Source organism: Notolepis coatsorum, assembly GCF_963971535.1.
Source record: "Notolepis coatsorum genome assembly, chromosome: 8".
Lineage (NCBI taxonomy): Eukaryota > Metazoa > Chordata > Actinopteri > Aulopiformes > Paralepididae > Notolepis > Notolepis coatsorum.
The window spans coordinates 28,483,818-28,505,788 of record NC_140172.1 but is presented as its reverse complement, the minus strand read 5'-3'; the positions used below and the strand labels follow the sequence as shown (position 1 = coordinate 28,505,788).

Below are 21,971 nucleotides of genomic sequence, written 5' to 3'. Positions count from 1 at the left end.
AGGGTCAGCAGCAGTAGCAAAGATATAAGAACAACGATTGGCTGTGCCAAGTAGGATCAGTACCAAACAGGATCAGTACTGTGGACCTCCCTCCCCACCCTGTACCCTCATTCCTTCACCCTTCCCCCCACCTGGTCATCCCTTCTCCGCCCCCCTTTTCATCCAAGATCAGCGGTTCTCAAACTACGGGTCGCGGGTAGGTGCCAGTGGGGTCGCGCATTGGCAAAAAAAAAAAAAACTCCAATTGAGTTTTCCACCCGGCAGCTGTGTGTATTTGCCATGTCTCGCCCCTTCATCGACGGAGAGAAGAAGCACAGATTTTCCTTGCAGACAAAAACAACCGATTGGCAGAGAAATGTGCTGATAATGAGCTGGATTACGAAACTCTGTTAGTGACACTCTGGGTTAATCAGCAGAGATTTTGGGGTAATTCGTCTTTCGTGTGATGAGCTACTGAAAGTCAAGTTCACTGGACAGGCCCTCGTAAAGTTCTGGATATCAGTTCGGAACGAGTACCCAGTGTTGTGTAATGCTGCGCTGAGAAAGTTTGTCCCCTTCTCATCAACATACCTCTATGAGGCCGGATTTTCAGAGTAGCAGCGGATCTCCGCCAAAGAGCAAGTGAGCGCATTTTCTTTTCATGTTCTGGCAACATATTTTGGCTAAATATGCCTCGTTTTTATAAATGTGTATACAGAAACAATTCCGTTGCTTTTGTTGATAATATGAATTAATTTAATTTTCTAATAAATATGCATGATCAAGTTCAACAACGTGTGCTTTTATTTTGATATTCCTTATTTCCACGTTGAAATTACGCGATACATTAACACTTTGATTGCCCAAGGTTAAATTCATGATATACCATCCCTTGCCAGCTCTATTTAACATGGAGAAGTTCCCTTTTTTGCAGGGCTATAACTTTTTAAATTCTATTGCTAGATTGCCATTATTAGGGCCCATTCAATGTCCTATATGTATTGTTCATGGTGTAGCAACGTTAAACTTTTTCATTCACATATTCATACTAAAATATGGTCTAAAGTATAAGTATGTTTTCATCTCTTTCTGCAGCTTTCTCCAGAACGTGATTTATAGCCCAAAATGCATTATATTGATGATCAAATACAGTTTGGTAGGAATCTGTGCGAGATCAAAAATTTCAACTGGACGTACTTCTAGAATTTACTACACGTCATCTGATGTTGACCGGATGGGCGAGGGGGCGTTTATAATTCCGTGGGCAACGTTATACCATTCATCTAATGTGGGTCATATGTTCATCATAGCAGTTTATATCGAACACGGTAATACTACACGCTAAAACTCACCCCAGTCTCCTCGGGCCGTTGGGCGATCAGCGTGGAGTAGACAGTTTTCGATTATGGGATGTTGAAATGCCCGATCTATTTCCAGGTTGTATAATAGTATATACGTCCAAATCATGTTGTTTTTTCGAGTTATTTCCACCGATCGATGTTCACTGTGTGAAGACAGAGTCTCTCTAACATTAGCGAGTGCCCGGACCCCATATGGAGTGAGTCCTGCCGGTTCAAAGGTTGATATCCGGTTTCGATCTGCCGATCGGCCACCAGATGGCGCTCTTGAACCGCTAGAGGGTTGAGAGGAGATCAGCACTGTGTGTCAAGGCTCCAGAACGGAAATATGATTTCGATCACAGATTTTTGAAATATTGATATCAAAGACGAGTTACGGCGTCCTCGGCAACTTGAGCATGGCGGGGAATGACGAGTTCCGGCGTTTGGCAGTTAAAGTGTTAAGTGTGGGGTCGCCAAAAAAAAATCCTAAGTCAAATGGGGTTGTGGTATAAAAAGGTTTGAGAACCCCTGTCTAGATCATTTATAAGGTGACCCCACAGAGAGAGGGGGATGCTTGACCCAATTCTCCTGGTCAGAGAACGTCAAGTCCTCTAACGAACTCCTAACCTAAATTGTATTCAATTTACCATGTTTTAACAATAGATCAACCAAGATGATTTGATCACGTCACCCGCATAATTAACCTCTCCGGTTCCACCACAGTACCAAGCGGGATCAACAGCAGTAGCAAAGAGACACAGTGGAGATTTAGCAGCAATATAAGGCTTGGGATATAAACATACCTACTGGTGTTACTGGTCTCTTTATTCTATCTAACCAAACATCTAACCGAAATCCATTCAACTTGAAATTACATTAACATTATCATCAGACTTTCTTCCAGACAGGTTGACCCTATCGCAGCTTACGTTACACCAGGTTGACCTCTGACCTTTTCTGTACGATGAGGTTGATGTTCCTCAGGGCCACGTACTGGACCTCGGGCTCTCCGGAGAGCAAGGTCACCAGTGGTGGAGACAGCTTCTTCAGCAGGGTATTGTAGTAGTCAGAGTCTTTAGGTAGCAGCTCCAGGAACTTCATCAGCACCTTCACGGCCGACAGGACCACTGCCGAGTTGGCATGGGACAAGCGGGGAGTGACACGCTCACAGATGCTATGAGGAGGAGGAGGAGGAGGAGGAGGAGGAGGGTCTTGCATTTAGGTGTTAAAATAAAAGATGTGTATAGCCCTATATGTATTAGACCCAATAAAGGAATATCTTATCTTATTTTAACTGATTATTGGCCTTAAAAATCTATCGACCAGTTTTCACACATTTATCATAACACACACACAAACATATATATATATACTGTATATAAGCCCTAGAAACAAGTTTAGTACACTTTGATTTGATACCTCTGGGCCTCCCGCTCATCCTTGGGGTTGTAGTTGGACAGGCAGTCAAGGATGAAGATCTGGCCCCATTCTGTGCACTCATTGAGGGCCGTCAGCAGCTTGTTGATATTCTGGGGGTTGAGGTCCAGCAAGTTGCTGTTGGGATGCGACTCGCTTATTTCCGACAGGGCGGCCACCGCGTTAGCCACAACCTAGAGGTAGAAGATACCGAGAACTTGTCAGAGCGTATTTCAAGTCAAAATATGATTTGTTCTGTCAAGGAGGAGAATACTGGAGCACACGGATCATGTTATTTATCTTAATTTAGATTTCACTGTAGATAAAAATGTCTGTGCTCAATAGGGCTGCAACGATTAGTCGACATAATCGACGATGTCGATTATAAAAAATCGTCGACGAGAAATTGTTGCGTCGATTAGTCATTAAAAAAAAAAAAAAAAAAAAAAACGTTATTTAATTTTTTTTTTTTTTTTGTGCACTACCTATCTTTGTGAGAGTGGCTTCTCAGGGTTCCAGACAACATCATAACATGATGATCCCATAGCAAATTTTGGACATTGAAAACATTGTTCCCCTGCAGGAGATGATGATCAGACTAGACACACAATACATTACACACGCACTCCTCTCACTCACACACAGCGATCAGAGTAAGACACACACATACACACACCTCTCACTCACACACAGCGATCAGAGTAAGACACACACACATTCACACTCCTCTCACTCACACACAGCGATCAGAGTAAGACACACACACATTCACACTCCTCTCTCTCACACACAGCGATCAGAGTAAGACACACACACATTCACACTCCTCTCACTCACACACAGCGATCAGAGTAAGACACACACACATTCACACTCCTCTCTCTCACACACAGCGATCAGAGTAAGACACACACACATTCACACTCCTCTCACTCACACACAGCGATCAGAGTAAGACACACACACATACACAAATTACACAGTACACACCTCTCACTCACACAGCGATCAGAGTAAGACACACACACAAATTACACAGTACACACACTCCTCTCACTCACACAGCGATCAGAGTAAGACACACACACATACACACACACACACACACGGACTCCTCTCACACACAGCAAACAAAAGTTATTTAAAGTACACTTCCACTTTAATTTGTATTATTTAATTTATTTATCTTGTTATGAGTGATTGCTGTATTGTTCTTCAAATACATTTTCATTTAAAGTGGCTTAAAGATCCAAATTCAAATGTTTCATGAGTCATTATTTTAATTTGCTATGGGATCATCATGTTATGATGTTGTTGTTTGGTCCTGACAAGAGTCTCAAAGTCTGGGGTGATGGTAGACAAGCAACTCTGAGGTCATGCTCAATGTCCAATCTGTTCCTCTGCTCCGTCTTCAGCTGGACCAGAGCTGAGAAGCCACTTTCACAAAGATAGGTAATAAAAAAAAAAAAAAAAAAAAAATGTGTTGTTGTTTACATTGGTTTTCGATTAGTCGACTAATCGAAAAAATAATCGGCAGATTAGTCGACTACCAAATTAGTCATTAGTTGCAGCCCTAGTGCTCAAACAACCAGGAGTAAAGGTGCCACTTAAATATGTGTAGGATGAAGCGAGACTCTCCATTAACTCATTCCGGGCCAACAACGCCCTCTGCTGATGGCCCTTTCCGTGCCAACGCTTTATCCAATGGAGAATAGGACTTATGTGCGAGTGCATAAAACATATCAAATATAATAGCAATAGATCTAAATAACTAAGTGATCGTCAATGAGTTGCTTCCAGTCAACATGCACGAAACAGATCATTTTTTCATACATTTCCATTTTATACCGTGATGAATATCAATATATTTCTAGGGCGTTCTTTCTCATCTCAATAAACTCCAGCAAATCGAGCATGTATTTCCTTAGAAAGCGTGCCATTTGTCGCTTGATTTATGAATAGTTTTCAAATAAACGCTAGATTATCGATAGTATATGTGTCCTCATGCACGAAGAGAAGCAGGGTCTGAAAAATCGCTTCTCCATACTTTGGTCGGCGCGAACCTCACACACACACACACACACACACACACACACACACACACACGCTCCCGATGGCGGAGAAAGGAACATCTGATTATAGGGGTGGGAATCGCCAGAGACCTCACGATACGATAATATCGCGATACTTGCGTCACGATACGATAGTATCACGATACTAAATATATCGCAATACGCAGAGTATTGCGTTTTTTTTTAATCACATTTTATTTATTACCTTTTTTCAACTGCAAAGTAAAACTTTGTCAACATGTTTTATCTAATAAAATAAAGTTCAGTCTGTTCATCTCACTTCAATAATTTTTATTGCAGAACATGGTATTTTCTCAAGCAGACAGATGTAAACACTGTACCGTAATCTGTGTTGCATGTACCTGACAAACTGAACCGTTTGTATTACAGTCATATTCCAACTTAACTGAATGCACATGTGTGTGTGTGGACTACTGTACTATTACAGGTATTGAAATGAACAATGCAACTTCCTTATACTTGGCGTCCCTGTATCGATACAGTATCGCGATACTACTACGTGTCGATTTTTTCCCCCACCCCTATCTGATTACCCCAAGATTCGTAACATAAAGGCCTTACCTCACATCTGATGTCATGCAAAAAGATGAATCCAATTCCTGATCGCCATTCCAAATATCGATCGTGTCCATTGATCCAACGTTATAGTCCAAAACACATAATCAAAGCTGCCCCCCTGACTCGACCAAGCTGCAATAGTATCCAGCTGCATGCCCGAGAAGGGAAACCCAGACCGGAGTTTTTTCTCTGATGCACATACCCAGCCAATCCAATCCAATGATGTGCAATACCATCCGGGAGACGATAGGCGGCGGTATTTGCCCTTTTGCGAGCTCAGACCCATTCCCAACGATAACATCAGGTTGGATGGATGAAAATGAAGATATCGCTAATAAAAGAAATAACGATTAAAACCCGACTATACTCGTGATTGGCACAGAAGCGATGGCGAGTTAACCCGACTATACTCGTGGTTGGCACTGAATGGGTTAAAGGTAATGTTTACTCTGGATAAAACAGTGAGAGTCACACTTAACCCCTCTTGGATCGGCAAGATTGTATGCACCATGTGGTGTGTTGACACACCCTGGCAACATTGCACATTGGAACATACAAGTCATCAATCCCAGCCTGGGTTCCTACCATGGGGTTGGAGTCAGCGATGAGATCCCTCAGGGAGTCCAGGAAGCCCTGGTCCTCCACCATCTGGGCGTTGATGTCGTGGAGCTTGGCCACACACACGGCTGCTGTCTTCCTCACGTAGGGGTCTTCGTCCTTCAGACACTTTCTCAGTGGCTCGCACAGGTACTCTGTGATCTTGTCCACTCGGATGCAGCCCATGGTGCGCACGGCCAGGGCACGGATCAGGGGGTTGGGATCCTCGCAGTCCTGGAGGTGGGAGGGAGAGAGAGAGAGAGAGGGAGGGAGGGAGGGAGGGAGGGAGGGGGTAATGGTCACAATGAGTCTGTGCATTGGCAATGCTGTTTGGGGACCATTATGGGCCATGTTCTACACGCTTAGTTTGTAGTTCCATAGTATAACTGTTGATAGGCATTTTCGACTCTCCATTTGAAAATGGATTTTAAAAAAAAGTTGTAAAAATATATTTAACACTTTGAATGCCCAACCAGAGTTTTCTCGGGTTTACCCCCCGCGGGTTGAATGCCCATAACGAGAATATTCGTTTTTTCTCGTTTTATTTTTATTTTTTTTAGCGATCTGAATTCATATTTCATCAACCGAGTCTACTGTTGGTAAATCAGCCACCCAGTCACTCAGATGTGAAATAAGCGCCCCCTATCGTCTCCCAGATGGTAATTCACCCTTTTGGATTGGACTCAATGAAAATGCATGGGGGAAAAAAACACGGACTCCACATTTGACTTCTCACTCATGTAACCGGGGCCGATCAGCTTCATGTTGGACCCTCAGCACAGCGTGTATACGCCGTTTTACAGTATACGCGTGGGATCAATAAAAGGATCGATTTTTGGAATGGTCGATCAGGAATTGGAATAATCCATTTGGATACCATCTGATCTCAGGTAAGGAATCTATTTTACCAGTATTAGGATAATCAGACCTTTTTTCACGGAGATATAAGCTTTCCCCCTATATGTGATATGGCTGTTTTGTGCGAGTGATCAGGAAATAAGAGAAACGATTTACAGCTTGCGGCACCAGCGTGCATACTAGAGCTGCCGCGGTATTAATGTTTTCCTTACCGCACACATTTGCAAAATATTTCCTACCGCCGCGGTATTATTACCGCACACACACACAAAAAAAAGTTTGAATGCATTTTTTTTGTAGTCTACTCTTTATATAGCATATAGCCTGCCTCTAGTCTAAATGTCTATCTTTAGAGGATGACTTTGCAGCATGAATATTGTTTGGGATTCGGCATGCACGCATTCGTTATTAAAAGTGAAACACTGATTCGAAGTCTCCCCTCGGTGTCGCGCCCGCCGGTTACCCCCCCGACCCTTTCTTCTTCTTATTATTATAACGTTACTACTTATGATTACAAAGGCATTCGATTTGTGGCATTAACGTTAGTATAGTTACACGTTCGTATTTACCGGACCACATAGCAAGGCAAGCGTTACTCAATTAATATCTAAGTTCCTTTCTTTGCTCAGAGCGTGCCGAGTTGTACCCATTCTGCGGTCTGTTAATAAAGTTTTCAATCAGACAAGTGTATAGAACGAAGGGCTTTTATTATAACATTTCGTTGCAGTAAAATCATTATGCCTCGTTCCCTGAGGAGCGACGGCGTCGGTAATCCACTCCGGTCTCCGGTGGGAGCTAACGTACTATTAGCCGTGTTGTGATGGCTGAGATTCAGGAAGTAAACGCACTGCAAGATGCTCCAAGCATGTGACGCGTATCTCTTCTGACCAATCAGTGGTCTGCAGTGTTTCATGTGACTTTTCTGGTACCCAATAGGGTCGCTTGGAATCTCGACAGAGAAGTAGGGTATATCTGCAGAGCCGCAAGCCCAACGAGAGCGTAATAATAATAATAATATAATAAAAAACAGCGGTGATGCCGGTATTCAGCCCAACGCTGTGGTGGGCATGATGTAACAGCGATACCGCGGTAATACCGATACCGCGGCAGCTCTAGTGCATACGTACACATATACTATCGATAATCTAGCGTTTATTTGAAAAAGATTCATAAATAGGCCGAACAATGACAACGTTCTAGAATATTACAGTACATCAGCGTTTATCAGGGATTTTTTTTTTCTTCTTGAAAACGAGGGCTTTTCAAAATGCTATAAAACGGAAATGAACCGATAAAAAAACAATCCGCTTCGACAATGTTGACTGGAAATGGGTCATTGATAATGCGACGGGCAGATTAGACACATAGCCATAATTTAAAACATAGATTAGGCGATATTAACGTTAACATTGAAGCGGATGGTGGGCATTCAAGCACTAAATGTGGGCATTCAAAGTGTTAAAGGGGAACTATCTTACTATTTCTTTCACTATTTGGGCAATTTTACACAATTCCTGTGAGTCTATGGAACACATCTGTAAGTATTTTTTTTTGTTTGTATTTCTAATCAAGTACTGTACAGTGTTTCCCATTAATTACCTAGACTGTGGCGGCCCGCGGTCTAATTAGTCCCGCCACAGTTGTATAATGAACCAAATATATTTTTTTATTTTACCATTTTTTTTTAAATATAAAGTTTGCCAATAGGGATGTATCAGTACTAGTAGTATTGGCAGTGGTAGTAGTCGTAATAGTAATCCAGTATATTTTTTTATTTTCTAAAAAATAAACCAGTTCAACACAAGTAACCACTTTTGCTTCATTTCTTTGATGGCTCAAATGTATGCTCTAGTCCAGTGGTTCCCAAACTTTTCAGGCCGGGACCCAGAAAATAAGGCGTCAGAGCCGCAGCCCAATGCACATCGTCAGGCTTTTTTTTTTTTTTTTGCCAGGCGACCGATTTTTTAAGCGAAATATCACTTCAATCCTATTAAGTTAGTTCAAGTTAGTTATTCATTTATATGTGCTATTTATGAGAGGGCTAACTTGTTGCAAAATAATAATGATAATAATAATAGCCTCATTAAAATACTATTGTTGCTTCGGTTGTTTTCAGCGTTTTATGTGCTTAATCTGTTATTTAGTTTGAAACGTTCATTGAAATAAGTAGATTTTTCATTTTTGTTTATTTATTAAGTTAATATAAAACCATATAGTCACATTTAGTCACATTTTAGAATACAATAGAATAGAATTTTAGAATACAACTAGAAACACTGTCCTGGCCTGCTTCTAAGTTCAGTGGCCTGACAAAAAAAAAATGGAAATCATCTCGCGGCCCACCCGTGGCTGCTCGCGGCCCACCTTTGGGTCGCGACCCCGACTTTGGGAACCACTGCGTCTAGTCCAGTGGTTCCCAAACCTCTCCTCGAGACATCCCAGCCGTTCCATGTATTTGTTAAAGGGGAGATGAAGCAGTGAACAATGTGATCCTAGTTTGTTTGTTGTGTACCTTGTGTAAGACAGGGTCCTATAATAAAATGTGAAATCCTGCTTATTTGTCTGAAAAATCAAATATAATTTCCCTGTTTTCGCCATGGGCGGCGCCATTTTGTTGCTGACGTCACGGTGTTGGTTTGGTGTATACACTGTCAAATGTTGCCTACCAAACAACGGGACCGCGGTGGTTCTTTTTGTATTGCTCCTGGCTGTTCAAACTAATTTTACAGTGTGAAAGAGAGAGGAAAGTTGGTTAATTTCCACAAACTACCAGTGTTGTTGGCACGTTGGCTCAGGCTGGCTGCACTCAGGCGGCGCGATCGGCCTGTTGGACAGGGAATGAAGATCTGCAGCGAACACTTCATTGCCTCGGATTATGTTGTTGGGGGTGGGAGGTTTGTCCAGAAGACCACTAATCAGCTGAAGCCTGATGCGGTTCCCTCGGTCTTCGACAGACAGACCGACGCAGGCAGTTCAGAGTCGGGAGCATTTAGCCTGCTGGCTACCTAGCTCCAGTTCAACCAGCCGAGCGTCGGGACCATTTAGCCTGCTGGCTAACTAGCGCCAGGTACCAGCATTAGCTCCCGGAGCGATGGCTAGTTAGTTAGCACCAGCCGGGTACCAGCGTTAGCTCCCGGAGCGATGGCTAGTTAGTTAGCACCAGCCGGGTACCAGCGTTAGCTCCCGGAGCGATGGCTAGTTAGTTAGCACCAGCCGGGTATTGATTGAATTGATTGATTGATTGATTGATTGATTGAAAAGTTTATTAACAGATTGCAGAATGGGTACAGTACAGTACAGCTCAATACATACAATTGTTAAGAGGATGCAGACCTGAGAAAGACTTTCGTCTCGTTTCCATCAGGGTCCTCCATTTTCAATTCATCATATGACACACACGACATACAGATAGACAGTACTGCTACATCTATACATTTATGACATACCAGATTTTCAAATACAGTACAGTTTGTGATACTAAAAAAATCCAGAAAAAGAGTGTATATACATTTGACATAGAAACTGTGCATTGGGGGAGGTTGGGAAGGTGGGGTGGGGTTGGGTGGGGCTGTACATTGGAGGTGGGGGGGGGGGTTGGGTACATTGGAATACTGACAAAGCCATGCTTGGTCTTTATTGTACAACTGGGTTAGGACATTTGTAGGGGCCAGTTTTGAATTGCAGTCTCCCGTAGGTGTTCTTTGAGAGTGTTTTTGAAGGTGGGTAGTGATTCACATTCCTTTACAGCTTTGGGTAGGGCGTTCCACATTGTTGTGGCATAATTGCGAAACGTGTTTAGTCCCTTGTTTGAGCCGAATCTGGGTTTTACATGATTTGTGGAGCTCCCTCTGGTGTTGTGATCGTGGTATTCACTGACCTTTGGGAAGTATTTTGACATGTACATGGGTACCTTGGTCGTGTAGTGTATCTTGTAGACCAGGCCCATTGCAAGTTGCTGTACTCTGTCGTCTACTCTAAGCCATCCTAGGTTGGCAAAGTGTGCAGGGGTGAGGTGGGTTCTAGGAGTCAGGTCAAGCAGTAGTCTGACTACCGGTAGTTTGTTTTGAGATGTTTGTAATTTGGTTTTTAGTGCCTTTGAGGTGCTTTGGTACCATGAGGTGCAAGCATAGTCGTAGTACCCTTGAATGAGTGCTCCTGCCAGAGTCTTCAGGGTATTCTTGTTTACCAGGGAGGAGATCCGGTACAAGAATCGAGTTCGTTGATTGACTTTTTTTATTACATTGGATGCCATTTTGTCACAGGAAAGATTAGCCTCTAGGATGGAACCCAGGTAGGTAATTTCATCTTTCCTTGTGACAATATTGTCACCCATTGTAACTGAGAAGCCGTCGGTCTTGCTGAGTTTGTTATTTGAACCGAAGAGAATGGACTCTGTTTTGCCCATGTGTAATGATAGTTTGTTGTCGGCGAGCCATATGCAGATTTTGCCTAGTTCCGAGCTGAGGGTTTTTTCAACCTGTAACTTGTTCTTGTCAGAGACCAGCAGGGCTGAGTCGTCCGCAAACAGGAACAAGTTGCAGTCACAAGCTGACGACATGTCATTTGCATAAATTAGGAACAGTAGTGGTCCTAGTATGCTTCCTTGTGGAACACCACAGTTCACTGTGAGGGGGGGGGGGATAGGGTACCGTTTACCTCCACCATCTGTTCTCTCCCCTCCAGGTAGGATTGTATCCAGCTCACTGATAAACTATCAAAACCAATTGCTTTTAGTTTGTCAATCAGAATGGTGTGATTGACAGTGTCGAAGGCCTTTTGTAGGTCTAGCATGACCATGCCGCAGTATTTGCCCACGTCCACCTCTTGCTTGATGTGGTCGTTCAAATAGAGAAGGCATGTGTCAGTGGAGTGGGATGTTCTGAAGCCAGATTGGAATTCGTAGATTAGATTTTTATCCGTAAGGTACTTTTCGACCTGTTCGTATACTATTTTTTCCATGACTTTCGAGATGGATGTAAGGATAGAAACAGGGCGGTAGTTGCCTGGGTCTAATTTGCTGCCCTTTTTGTGCAGGGGTGTTACTCTCGCTATTTTGAAGTCCTTGGGGACGTGTCCCTGTTTTATGGAGAGGTTTATTATATGTGTGATGACTGGGGTGATGGCGGCTGCTGAGTCTCTAAGGAATTTGGAGGGGATGTTGTCATGGCCAGTGGCCTTGTTCGGTTGGAGGGCGCTCAGTTTATTGAGTACCTCATCTGTAGTTACCATTTCCAGTTTGAAATCGTCTTTGTGGACGCCTAGGTTCTTGTAGTATGCTACTATGTGTTCTACCCCATACTGCCCTGAGTGGGAGGGTAGTTTGTTTACCAGTGTTGTGGCTATGTTTGTGAAGAAAGTGTTTAAGTAATTGGCTACATCCAGTTTGTCTGTGATGAGCGTGTTGTCCGTCTTTATGTTTATGTTTGAGAACCTGGTTTTAAGTTTTTTACTGCAGCCTAGTTGATTATTGAGTAATTTCCAAAGTTCACATGGTTTATTTTTGTTTTCCTCAGTTTTGTCATTGATGAAATTTTTTTTGCAGTTTTTATCATGGAGTTTACGTCATTTATTAGTCTGTTTCTTTCTAGTTTGAGTTCAGTCACGTGGGCTTGGAGTTCACTGCTCGTGCTTTTGGTAAGCTTTGACTGACTTTTACGAAATTCAGAGCATTTTTTGTCTCTGGCTTTCATAGCGGTCAGTATTTCAGTGTGCATCCACGGCTCAGCGCGATTTTTTACCCTGGTGGTTCTTAGGGGTACCGGCGTTAGCTCCCGGAGCGATGGCCAGTTAGTTAGCACCAGCCCCATAGACTTGAAATTAGACCTACGGGTGGTCAGCCGATCTGAGGGCCCTGACGTTGGTATAGGGGGTGAGGAGGTCTGCTAGGTAAGCAGGGGCCTTTCCATTAAGGGCTTTGTAGACCAATAGGAGGATCATATGCATTTCATGTTTCTATCATCAGAAAAGGAAGGGGAAAAAAGAAAATCTATATTTTATGGAGACAATTCAGAATTCACTATGCTGACAAAATAATGCTAATGAGTGCCTTACCTTGACGAAGCTGTTGACGGCCATGATGGCCATGTCAGGCTGGCTCTTGGCGTAGTTCATCAGGTAGAGGTAGACCAGCTTCTTCAGCTCCAGGTTGTCAGTCTGCATGCAGTTCACTACGTCAGGAAACAAGGAGCTGGCGGGCGGCAAAAATAAATGCTCAGATGAATAATTGCTTTTAACTAGGGCTGGGACTTTATCGCATTAATTTTGATTAATTAACTAGAGAAAGAATTAAAAGTTAAAGAAATGTATGCATTTATTCACATGATGATTTTTCTTTATTGTGTAAGAAGAATGTTACCTTTCAAAGGAGACCAGACTCATGCATGTGCTATAAGTATAAAGTATAATAAATCGCAAATTACTTTATTTCTTAGTCTGGTTTGTTCATAAAAAAAATTGAAATAAGAGAAATTGAGAAAAGAGTTTTTTTTTTCCAATGGTCAACTGTTCTGGAATGTACTTGAAAGTACTGCGTTTTACTTTTACCTCGAAAGTGCTTGAGTTTACAAAAGGTCCTTTGCGCACGCAGTTAAAAGACAAGGTTAAGAAAAGAATAAGATAAAGGTCATTGTTTTAATCCTGATTGTTCTGTTCTTATGCCCTGTAAGGTGACCTTGGGTGTTTTGAAAGGCGCCTTCAAATAAAACGTATTATTATTATTACCGGTATATATATATATTATTCCAAAAATTGCTGCACTTTGTTAAAAATTGCATTGATCTGTTGGTATGTGTAGTAGCTAATACAGGATTTTGCTGCTTAAACGTATGTATACTGTATATTCATTGATTCACTCGTATACCAAAATGTATTTGAATTGAAAAATGTTTGCTTTTCGCATCAAATATTGATATGCGATTAATTTAGATTAATTAACTATAAAGTCTCAAATTAATTCGATAAAAATTTGTAATCAAGTCCCACCACCAGGTTAACCGTCTGTAGTGTGATAGTAAAGGGTTAACCTTCTGTAGTGTGGTAGTGAAAGGGTTAACCCTTTTGTCGTGTGGCAGTGAAAGGGTTAACCTTCTGTATTGTCGCAGTGAAAGGGTTAACCATTTGGTAGTGCAGTAGTGAAAGGGTTAAGCTACAGTATATCATTCAGAACTAATAGCCACAAAAAGATAACAATTCCTTGTTTTTGTTCAATGATATTCAAATGGTTCTTTGGTATTAGAGCAGTCCAAGAACCAAGTGAGAACAGTAGTAGTAGACCGATATGGGTTTTTCAATGTCCGATGGCGATATTTAGAGAGCAGTGCGGCTGATGGCTGATATATAATGATACTGCTGATATGTTTTTAGTTTTTTTTTTTTACATCTGATAAAATAAAAAAATTTATAATTACAAATGACACAAAATTGCTGAACATTTATTTAACACTAATGTTATTGTCTGTCTGCATCGTCTCCGTTTGTTTAAGTAGATCAGCACTCTGTCTCTGCAGTGTACTTTTAAATATTTTTTTTTAATAAATTGTTCACTTGCATTGCACAGCCTGCTCATATCATCTACCAAGTGACAACAATGTGATAGAGTGGAGATACTTCCCGGAAAATCCACTACTGTCTCTCATTAAACACTGTGCCAAGTTAGCTTGAGTGTATTGAAGAACGAACACACACACACACAAGTGCAAGATGTGTCTGCAGACATTTTGGGTTAATCAGCCTTGTGAGCTCAGAATGTCAAATATAAGCCAGATGAATCGGTCCATCACTAGAAAATATATTGTCTGGTTTTGTCTGATAATCATGATAAACAACACTCCTATCATTCGAAATCTTCCGAATATACCAATGCCGATAATATGAATACTAGGGATGGGCAAGAGTCATGTTTTCCCAGATTGAGTACTTGAGTAGTGCTTGAGTACTTGTTTAGGGAAATCTATTAGTATTTAGCATCTTAACTCATTGGACGCCGACAGCGCTTATATACGTGTATGTCCGACAACCGTTGAACGCCAACCACGTATATATACGTTATTTGATCGTTATTTCTTTTATTCGATATTTCCATTCATTATCCATCCAGGGAGCCTGGTGTTATCATGGGGCTGAGTCTGAGATCGCTAAAGTGCAATACCGGCCGCATCCTACCAGGCGGCGGTATCGAGCATCATTTGAAACCTTGTGTATTGGGCTGTGCGTCGATGAAATGCCTCCGGGGCGCTCTTTTCTACTAACCTGAACCTAGGGCTTCACCTGATCGCATTGAATCGTTTTCGGGACCCCCGATTCATTATGCTGTGGTGGGTTATGTCGTGGGCCAAATGGACACACGATCTACCAGATGGCAATCAAATAATTGGAATATTCTTTTTGGAATCCCACCGGCCACAGGTAAGAGCAATTTAACGTCAATTTCAGCTTGATCGTGCCATGTTTTCCATTGCCCTGATCAGCGTATGTTGTTGTACTAACGAATGCCGTTAGTGACAATCAATTAATCAGAAACGACCCCCCCCCCCCCCCCCCCCCCCTTTCATGCATTCATGATGGAACATAATACCGATCATATGCATTTGAATTTTTTATTGTAGCGTGTGTAGAAACGAAATGCCAATGGATTTAGTATAATACACGTCGCGGGCTATTATAGCCTCCCAGGAATTACCATAGACCGCTCTAAAACCATACTTATATTCACCACGGTATAAAGCGGGAATGTATGGATGGAAACATTTTGCCTTGTGGGATTTTAGAGTGACACTTCAGAGTGAGATTTCTGTTTTAGTGGCAAAAACAAGCACTTTGTGGATGTACTTTGTGGATGTGGTAAACAAATAAATAAATAAAAAACAACAACACTTGAGTTCAGTTGAAACAGCGAGTACTCGAGTAATCAATTACTCACACCCATCCCTAATCAATACCTGGGATTTGATCCCGATGTCAAATACTTTTTTTTGTATACCTTACATTGCTGAGTGTAAATTTTTTTTTATACAACAGGCCTTTTTTTCCCGATGAACAAAACAAGCCAACAATGTTTCAGTGTATACGGATTTCAAATCTGTGATGGAATTTGGATGAGAATGGATGTTTGAATCAAAGTTTCGAAACACCAAAAAGCATCACATCAGTATGAAAACAGAAAACACTGTCACATCATGAAAAATAGGACAAACTAAATCTGATGATATTTTGTCTGCATCACCCAGCCTTACCTGACATCCTTGCCCACGGTCATGGCAGCAATGACCTTCTTCACAGCTTCCTTCCTCTTCTCCTTCTTCTCATTGTTCAGCTCTGCTTTCAGCTCAAAGATCTCCCCTAGAACAATAACCAGTGTTGTAGTGCTATTTCTGGAGGTGGGGGAGCGCAGCTACTGACTGCCTTTGACTTTGATTATTGTGTTAAAAAAAAAGAAACGCAGCAAGCAGAAGAGGAGGAGAATACTGTCTGAAAGTCGGTCAATGGGAGGATTATATTGGCAACATCCTGTGAGTCAGACTATCTTGGCAGTAACCCCCATGCAGTGTAAGCGCAGCAGCAGTCTGGGCTATTCAATATGTCCACTTTTCAATTTTGCCATAGTATTGTTTTTACACTAGTCGAGTGTTTCCCAAATATAGACTTTATTTGGGAAGTACGCCTGGGTAAATGTTCACTTATCACAGGTAAATCTTTTAAGTTTCAAGCTGAGGTTGTCATCTCCCAAAAAAACTGCTCCGTCGTCACACCAGCTTGAATCCCATCTCTAGTCACTCCCACAGAAGACTGCAGCAGTCCCACCTCCACCCCTAGGTCCTTTGATGCTTCATGTTCTCACAACTGTGGTAACAGTAATCCCCCACCTGCTCTTGACCACCACAATTGACCTGTCTCAAACCCTGCCCCTTTTCTTGATCCTCCAATCACAACTGTCGCTTACCTCGGACAAACCAAGTTTGTCCGAGGTAAGCGACAGTTGTGATTGGAGGATCAAGAAAAGGGGCAGGGTTTGAGACAGGTCCATTAACTGACAACCTGGAAACACTGTAGCCTGATCTGAAACTTACAAGCCAAAGGACGAGTGTCGAGTGCAACTTCGAACCCTGCCCGGTGTCTTACTAGCCCCTTTCGTGACTGTGATGCACGCCAACAGGGTTGGACGAGTGAAACCACAGTCCCTTATTCCTCCATTAGGAAAATCCCATAATTAACTCTGAAGAACTGGTCCTCCGCGAAACGCTCGTTGTACAAGTATCACAGTGAAATGTCAAAGGTCACAGACAGTTGCACGAGGGGTTTGGACAGAGAAACACAATGGTTTGAAAGCTCGGCGTTGCTAATAAACATTTTAAATATTTTTTATAAACTGGTCAACACACAGCTTTATTTCCGGCATTGGGTGCCTGATGTGATCACAGCGCAGGCGCATCAGGCAGCGAAAGCCGGTTTGAGCCGTGTGTTGACCAGTTTATAAAAAAAAAAAAAAAAAATGTTTAGTAGCAATGCCAAGCTTTCAAACCATTGTGTTTCTCTGTCCAAACCCCTCGTGCAACTGTGACCTTTGACATTTCACTGTGATACTTGTACAACGAGCGTTTGTGGAGGACCAGTTCTTCAGAGTTAATTATGGGATTTTCCTATGGAGGAATAAGGGACTGTGGTTTCACTCGTCCAACCCTGTTGGTTGGCGTGCATCACAGTCACGAAAGGGGCTAGTGTCGTATTGATTGAAAACTTTATTAACAGATTGCAGAATGGGTACAGTACAGTTCAATACACACAATTGTTAAGGGGATGCAGACCAGAGAAAGACTTTCGTCTTGTTTACATCAGGGTCCCCCATTTTCTTTCTTTTTTATCCACTTTCTCCTTATTTTTCTATTTTTCTCCTATCCCAATTTCGCCTCGCCAATTCTCCCTTCAATTCTCCCCTCCCCTGTCTCGAATGTTGCTAGACTATGCCTCCCACTGGTCGGCTGCAGTGAGGACGAAGCCTTGCATCACGTGTCCCCTCCGGTACACGAAGAGGCAGCCGTCACATCTTTTCACCTGCACAGCGCAATCTCTCTGTGTCGAGGAGTAACGCATGGGAGGCTCACGCTGCCCCCGTTACTTCCTGATTCTGCTGTACAGGCGCACCAACCGACCTGTAGGAGTCGCTGTCCACAACGTCCGATACCCACCCACCGGCTTTCCCACCCCTAACACTGCCAATTGTGTTAGTATGAACAACCGGCCAAGCCGGTAGCAACGCCGAGAGCTGGGCTCGAACCCAGCATCTCCTGCGTGAGTGGCGAGAGCGCCTTGCCCACTGCGCCAATCAGCCGCCCAGGGTCCCCCATTTTCAATTCATCATAACATAATATGACACACACGACATACAGATAGACAGTACTGCTACATCTATACATTTATGACATACCAGATTTGCAAACACAGTACTGTTTGTGTAGTACCACCTTACCTTTTTTGTTTGTTGTGAAATATTTGGAGTCTGTCATAATTGTGTCCCTTTACAGTATATCTGAGGATATGAAAGGAGAAAATGTAGTGAATTAACATGATCAAAATAAGAAGAAGTCTTCAGTTAGCTATAGGCATTATGCCCCCCCAGATCACGATGCAGCATCCAGGCTAGTCCTCCCAGCAGGGTCAACTGGGAATACTGTGGTAAGCGCACTAATGACATCTTTCTGTAACGTTATCCAACAACAAGAAAAAACGGATTACTACAATATAATCGTAATACGAAGAACACCTTGGCATGAGCAGCATCGCCTGCTAACGTTGTTAATAACGCTGCTAGTGGACGAGACGTGACGTTAGCCTGCGGTAAAGCTATCTGCCTCTCTGTGGGAGGAGAACTGCTGCTGGTGCATCGAAGACAACAAGCATCATATCATTTACTAAAAAGTACAGATCCAACCAAATGTCCGCACACATGTTATTCTTCAGTCGTCACACAGATGGACAGATGTTCTTGGGTGTGACCCACAAAGCAGCACCTATTATGGGATGCAACTGACTGACGTCCTGCCCAGTGTCTGTGTCCTCTTGTTGTGCTAGCAGCAGTAATGACAAGTTAGCTAGCACGTTAGCTAGTAACAACAATAGCAGTGATTTGCTGTGAAATGAGAAGGAGGACATAATACCTGTGTTTTGATGTAATGTTGTCAATGCCAAGTTGCCACAGTAGATGCCACGTAAATCCTTGTTGGTCGACTGTTGTTGTTGGAAAATCTAAGGGAAAGGTTCCTTCCTGAATGCCGCAAATGGAAGATGGAGAACCAGGAGAGAAAACCAAGGTCTGTCTGGTTGATGATGATGGTGCGTTCGTACGACCCACGTAAACTGAGACATTTTCGAGTTCGTCACTATTGACTGATTGATTGATTGATTGATTGATTGATTGATTGAAAACTTTATTAACAGATTGCAGAATGGGTACAGTACAGCTCAATACACACAATTGTTAAGGGGATGCAGACCAGAGAAAGACTTTTGTCTTGTTTACGTCATCAGGGTCCCCCATTTTCAATTCATCATAACATGACATACATGACATACAGAGATAGACAGTACTGCTACATCTATACATTTATGACATACCAGATGTGTAAATACAGTACTGTTTGTGATACAAAAATAGTCTAAAAAAGAGAGTATATACATTTGACATAGAAACTGTACATTGGAGGAGGTTGGGTAGGTGGGGGGGGGGGGGGGGACTGTACATTGGAGGTGGTTGGGTGGGTGGGGGGGGGGGGGTTGGGTAGGCGGGGGGGAACTGTACAACTGTACAAGCAAAACTGTACATTGGAATATCGACGAAACCATACTTGGTTCTAAGAAGAGGGTCTTGTGTATTCTTGGGTTAGGTCATTTACTGTACATTGGAGGGGGTTGGGTTAGGACATTTACAGGGGCCAGTTTCGAATTGCAGTCTCCCGTAGGTGCTCTTTGAGAGTGGTTTTGAAAGTGGGTAGTGATTCACATTCCTTTACAGCTTTGGGTAGGGTGTTCCACATTGATGTGGCATAATTGCGAAACGTGTTTAGTCCCTTGTTTGAGTTGAATCTGGGTTTAACATGATTTGTGGACCCTCTGGTGTTGTGGTCGTGGTATTCACTGACCTTTGGGAAGTATTTTGACATGTACATGGGTACCTTAGTCGTGTAGTGTATCTTGTAGACCAGGCCCATTGCAAGTTGCTGTACTCTGTCTTCTACTCTAAGCCATCCTAGGTAGTCAAAGTGGGCAGGGGTGAGGTGGGTTCTAGGCAGTGGTGCAGTCGTAATATGGGCCAAGGCCAAACGCCACGTGCACACGCGCACGCGCATACATGTATCTCTCCTCTTTCATGAGTCGGAGCTGGGGACGAGACGGGCGGTCTTTTGTCACATAACACACGCCCAACACTCCACAGACACACACGCACACACACCCACACACACACACACACACACACAGTCTAGGTGATAAGTGGTGATAATTTGCATAATAATAGGATGCGCGCAATTCTGCCTCAGTGACGAAGCCCAAACGTCGTTTGACCGCGTATGCCCAGCACTACTGCACCCCTGGTTCTAGGAGTAAGGTCAAGTAGTAGTCTGACCAGTTTGTTTTGTGATGTTTGTAATCTTGTTTTTAGCGCCTTTGAGGTGCTTTGGTACCATGAGGTGCAAGCATAGTCGTAGTACCCTTGAATGAGTGCTCCTGCCAGAGTCTTCAGGGTATTCTTGTTTACCAGAGAGGAGATCCGGTACAAGAATCTAGTTTGTTGGTTGACTTTTTTGATTACATTGGATGACATTTTGTCACAGGAAAGATTTGCCTCTAGGATGGAACCTAGGTATGTAATTTCGTCTTTCCTTGTGACAATATTGTCACCCACTGTAACTGAGAAGCCGTCGGTCTTGCTGAGTTTGTTATTTGATCCGAAGAGAATGGACTCTGTTTTACCCAGGTGTGTAATGATAGTTTGTTATCAGCGAGCCAGGTGCAGATTCTGCCGAGTTCTGAACTTAGGGTTTTTTCAACCTGTAACTTGTTCTTGTCAGAGACCAGCAGGGCTGAGTCATCCGCAAACAAGAACAAGTTGCAGTCACAAGCTGACGACATGTCATTTGCATAAATTAGGAACAGTAGCGGTCCTAGTATGCTTCCTTGTGGAACACCACAGCTCACTGTGAGGGGGGGGGGGGGGGTAGGGTACCGTTTACCTCCACCATCTGTTCTCTCCCCTCAAGGTAGGATTGCATCCAGCTCACTGATAGACTATCAAAACCAATTGCTTTTAGCTTGTCAATCAGAATGGAGTGATTGACAGTGTCGAAGGCCTTTTGTAGGTCCAGCATGACCATGCCGCAGTATTTGCCCACGTCCACCTCTTGTGTCTTGTTTGATGTGGACGTTCAAATAGAGAAGGCATGTGTCAGTAGAGTCAGATTGGAATTTGTAGATTAGACTTTTTTCCGCTAGGTACTTTTCGACCTGTTCGTAGACTATTTTTTCCATGACTTTCGAGATGGAGGTAAGAATAGAAACATGGCGGTAGTTGCCTGGGTCTAATTTGCTGCCCTTTTTGTGCAGGGGGGTCACTCTCGCAATTTTGAAGTCCTTGGGGACGTGTCCCTGTTTTATGGAGAGGTTTATGTGATGACTGGGGTGATGGCGGCTGCTGAGTCTCTGAGGAATTTGGAGGGGATTTTGTCATGGCCAGTGGCCTTGTTAGGTTGAAGGGTGCTCAGTTTTTTGAGTACCTCATCTGTTGTTACCATTTCCAGTTTTTTTTTAATGATTCGTTACGGCGAAATCAATACTTCCATTTGTATAAATTGCGCTAAGCGGAGCTTAGTATTCCTGCCTGGCTGAGGGGCTTGTCGCGGCTCATGCGCATGCGCGCGCTCGGCCATCAGAGCAACGCAGAAGGGCTTGTTGCTTGCCGAAAGGATACAAGCTGCTACGTGGATAGATGAATCTGGACCCACAGAATCCAAGAAAAAATATATTTTGTTTCAGTGGGTTTTGGTTCAACAAGCCAAAACGTAAAGTATGTTGTTATAGTGCCACCATTGGGCCAAGTAACACCATTCAACACTGCACTCCTCTGGGTCCTCAGCAATACATCTGC

At 43.0% G+C, this 21,971-nt stretch overlaps 1 protein-coding gene across 1 annotated transcript in view; it reads right to left on the bottom strand.

Annotated features, from left to right (window-relative positions):
- Nucleotides 1-19,121, bottom strand: part of ap2b1 (adaptor related protein complex 2 subunit beta 1) — a 59,124-nt gene extending 40,003 nt beyond the window's left edge. Inside the window, exons 1-7 of the mRNA XM_084320705.1 lie at nucleotides 18,991-19,121; nucleotides 18,303-18,362; nucleotides 16,072-16,177; nucleotides 12,893-13,028; nucleotides 5,972-6,217; nucleotides 2,739-2,929; nucleotides 2,272-2,493 (exon numbers count right to left, since the gene is read on the bottom strand). Coding sequence (XP_084176831.1) covers nucleotides 2,272-2,493; nucleotides 2,739-2,929; nucleotides 5,972-6,217; nucleotides 12,893-13,028; nucleotides 16,072-16,177; nucleotides 18,303-18,339 — 938 coding nt within the window. The 5' untranslated portion in view covers nucleotides 18,340-18,362; nucleotides 18,991-19,121. The remainder of the gene's footprint in view (nucleotides 1-2,271; nucleotides 2,494-2,738; nucleotides 2,930-5,971; nucleotides 6,218-12,892; nucleotides 13,029-16,071; nucleotides 16,178-18,302; nucleotides 18,363-18,990) is intronic.
- Nucleotides 19,122-21,971: the final 2,850 nt, after the last annotated feature.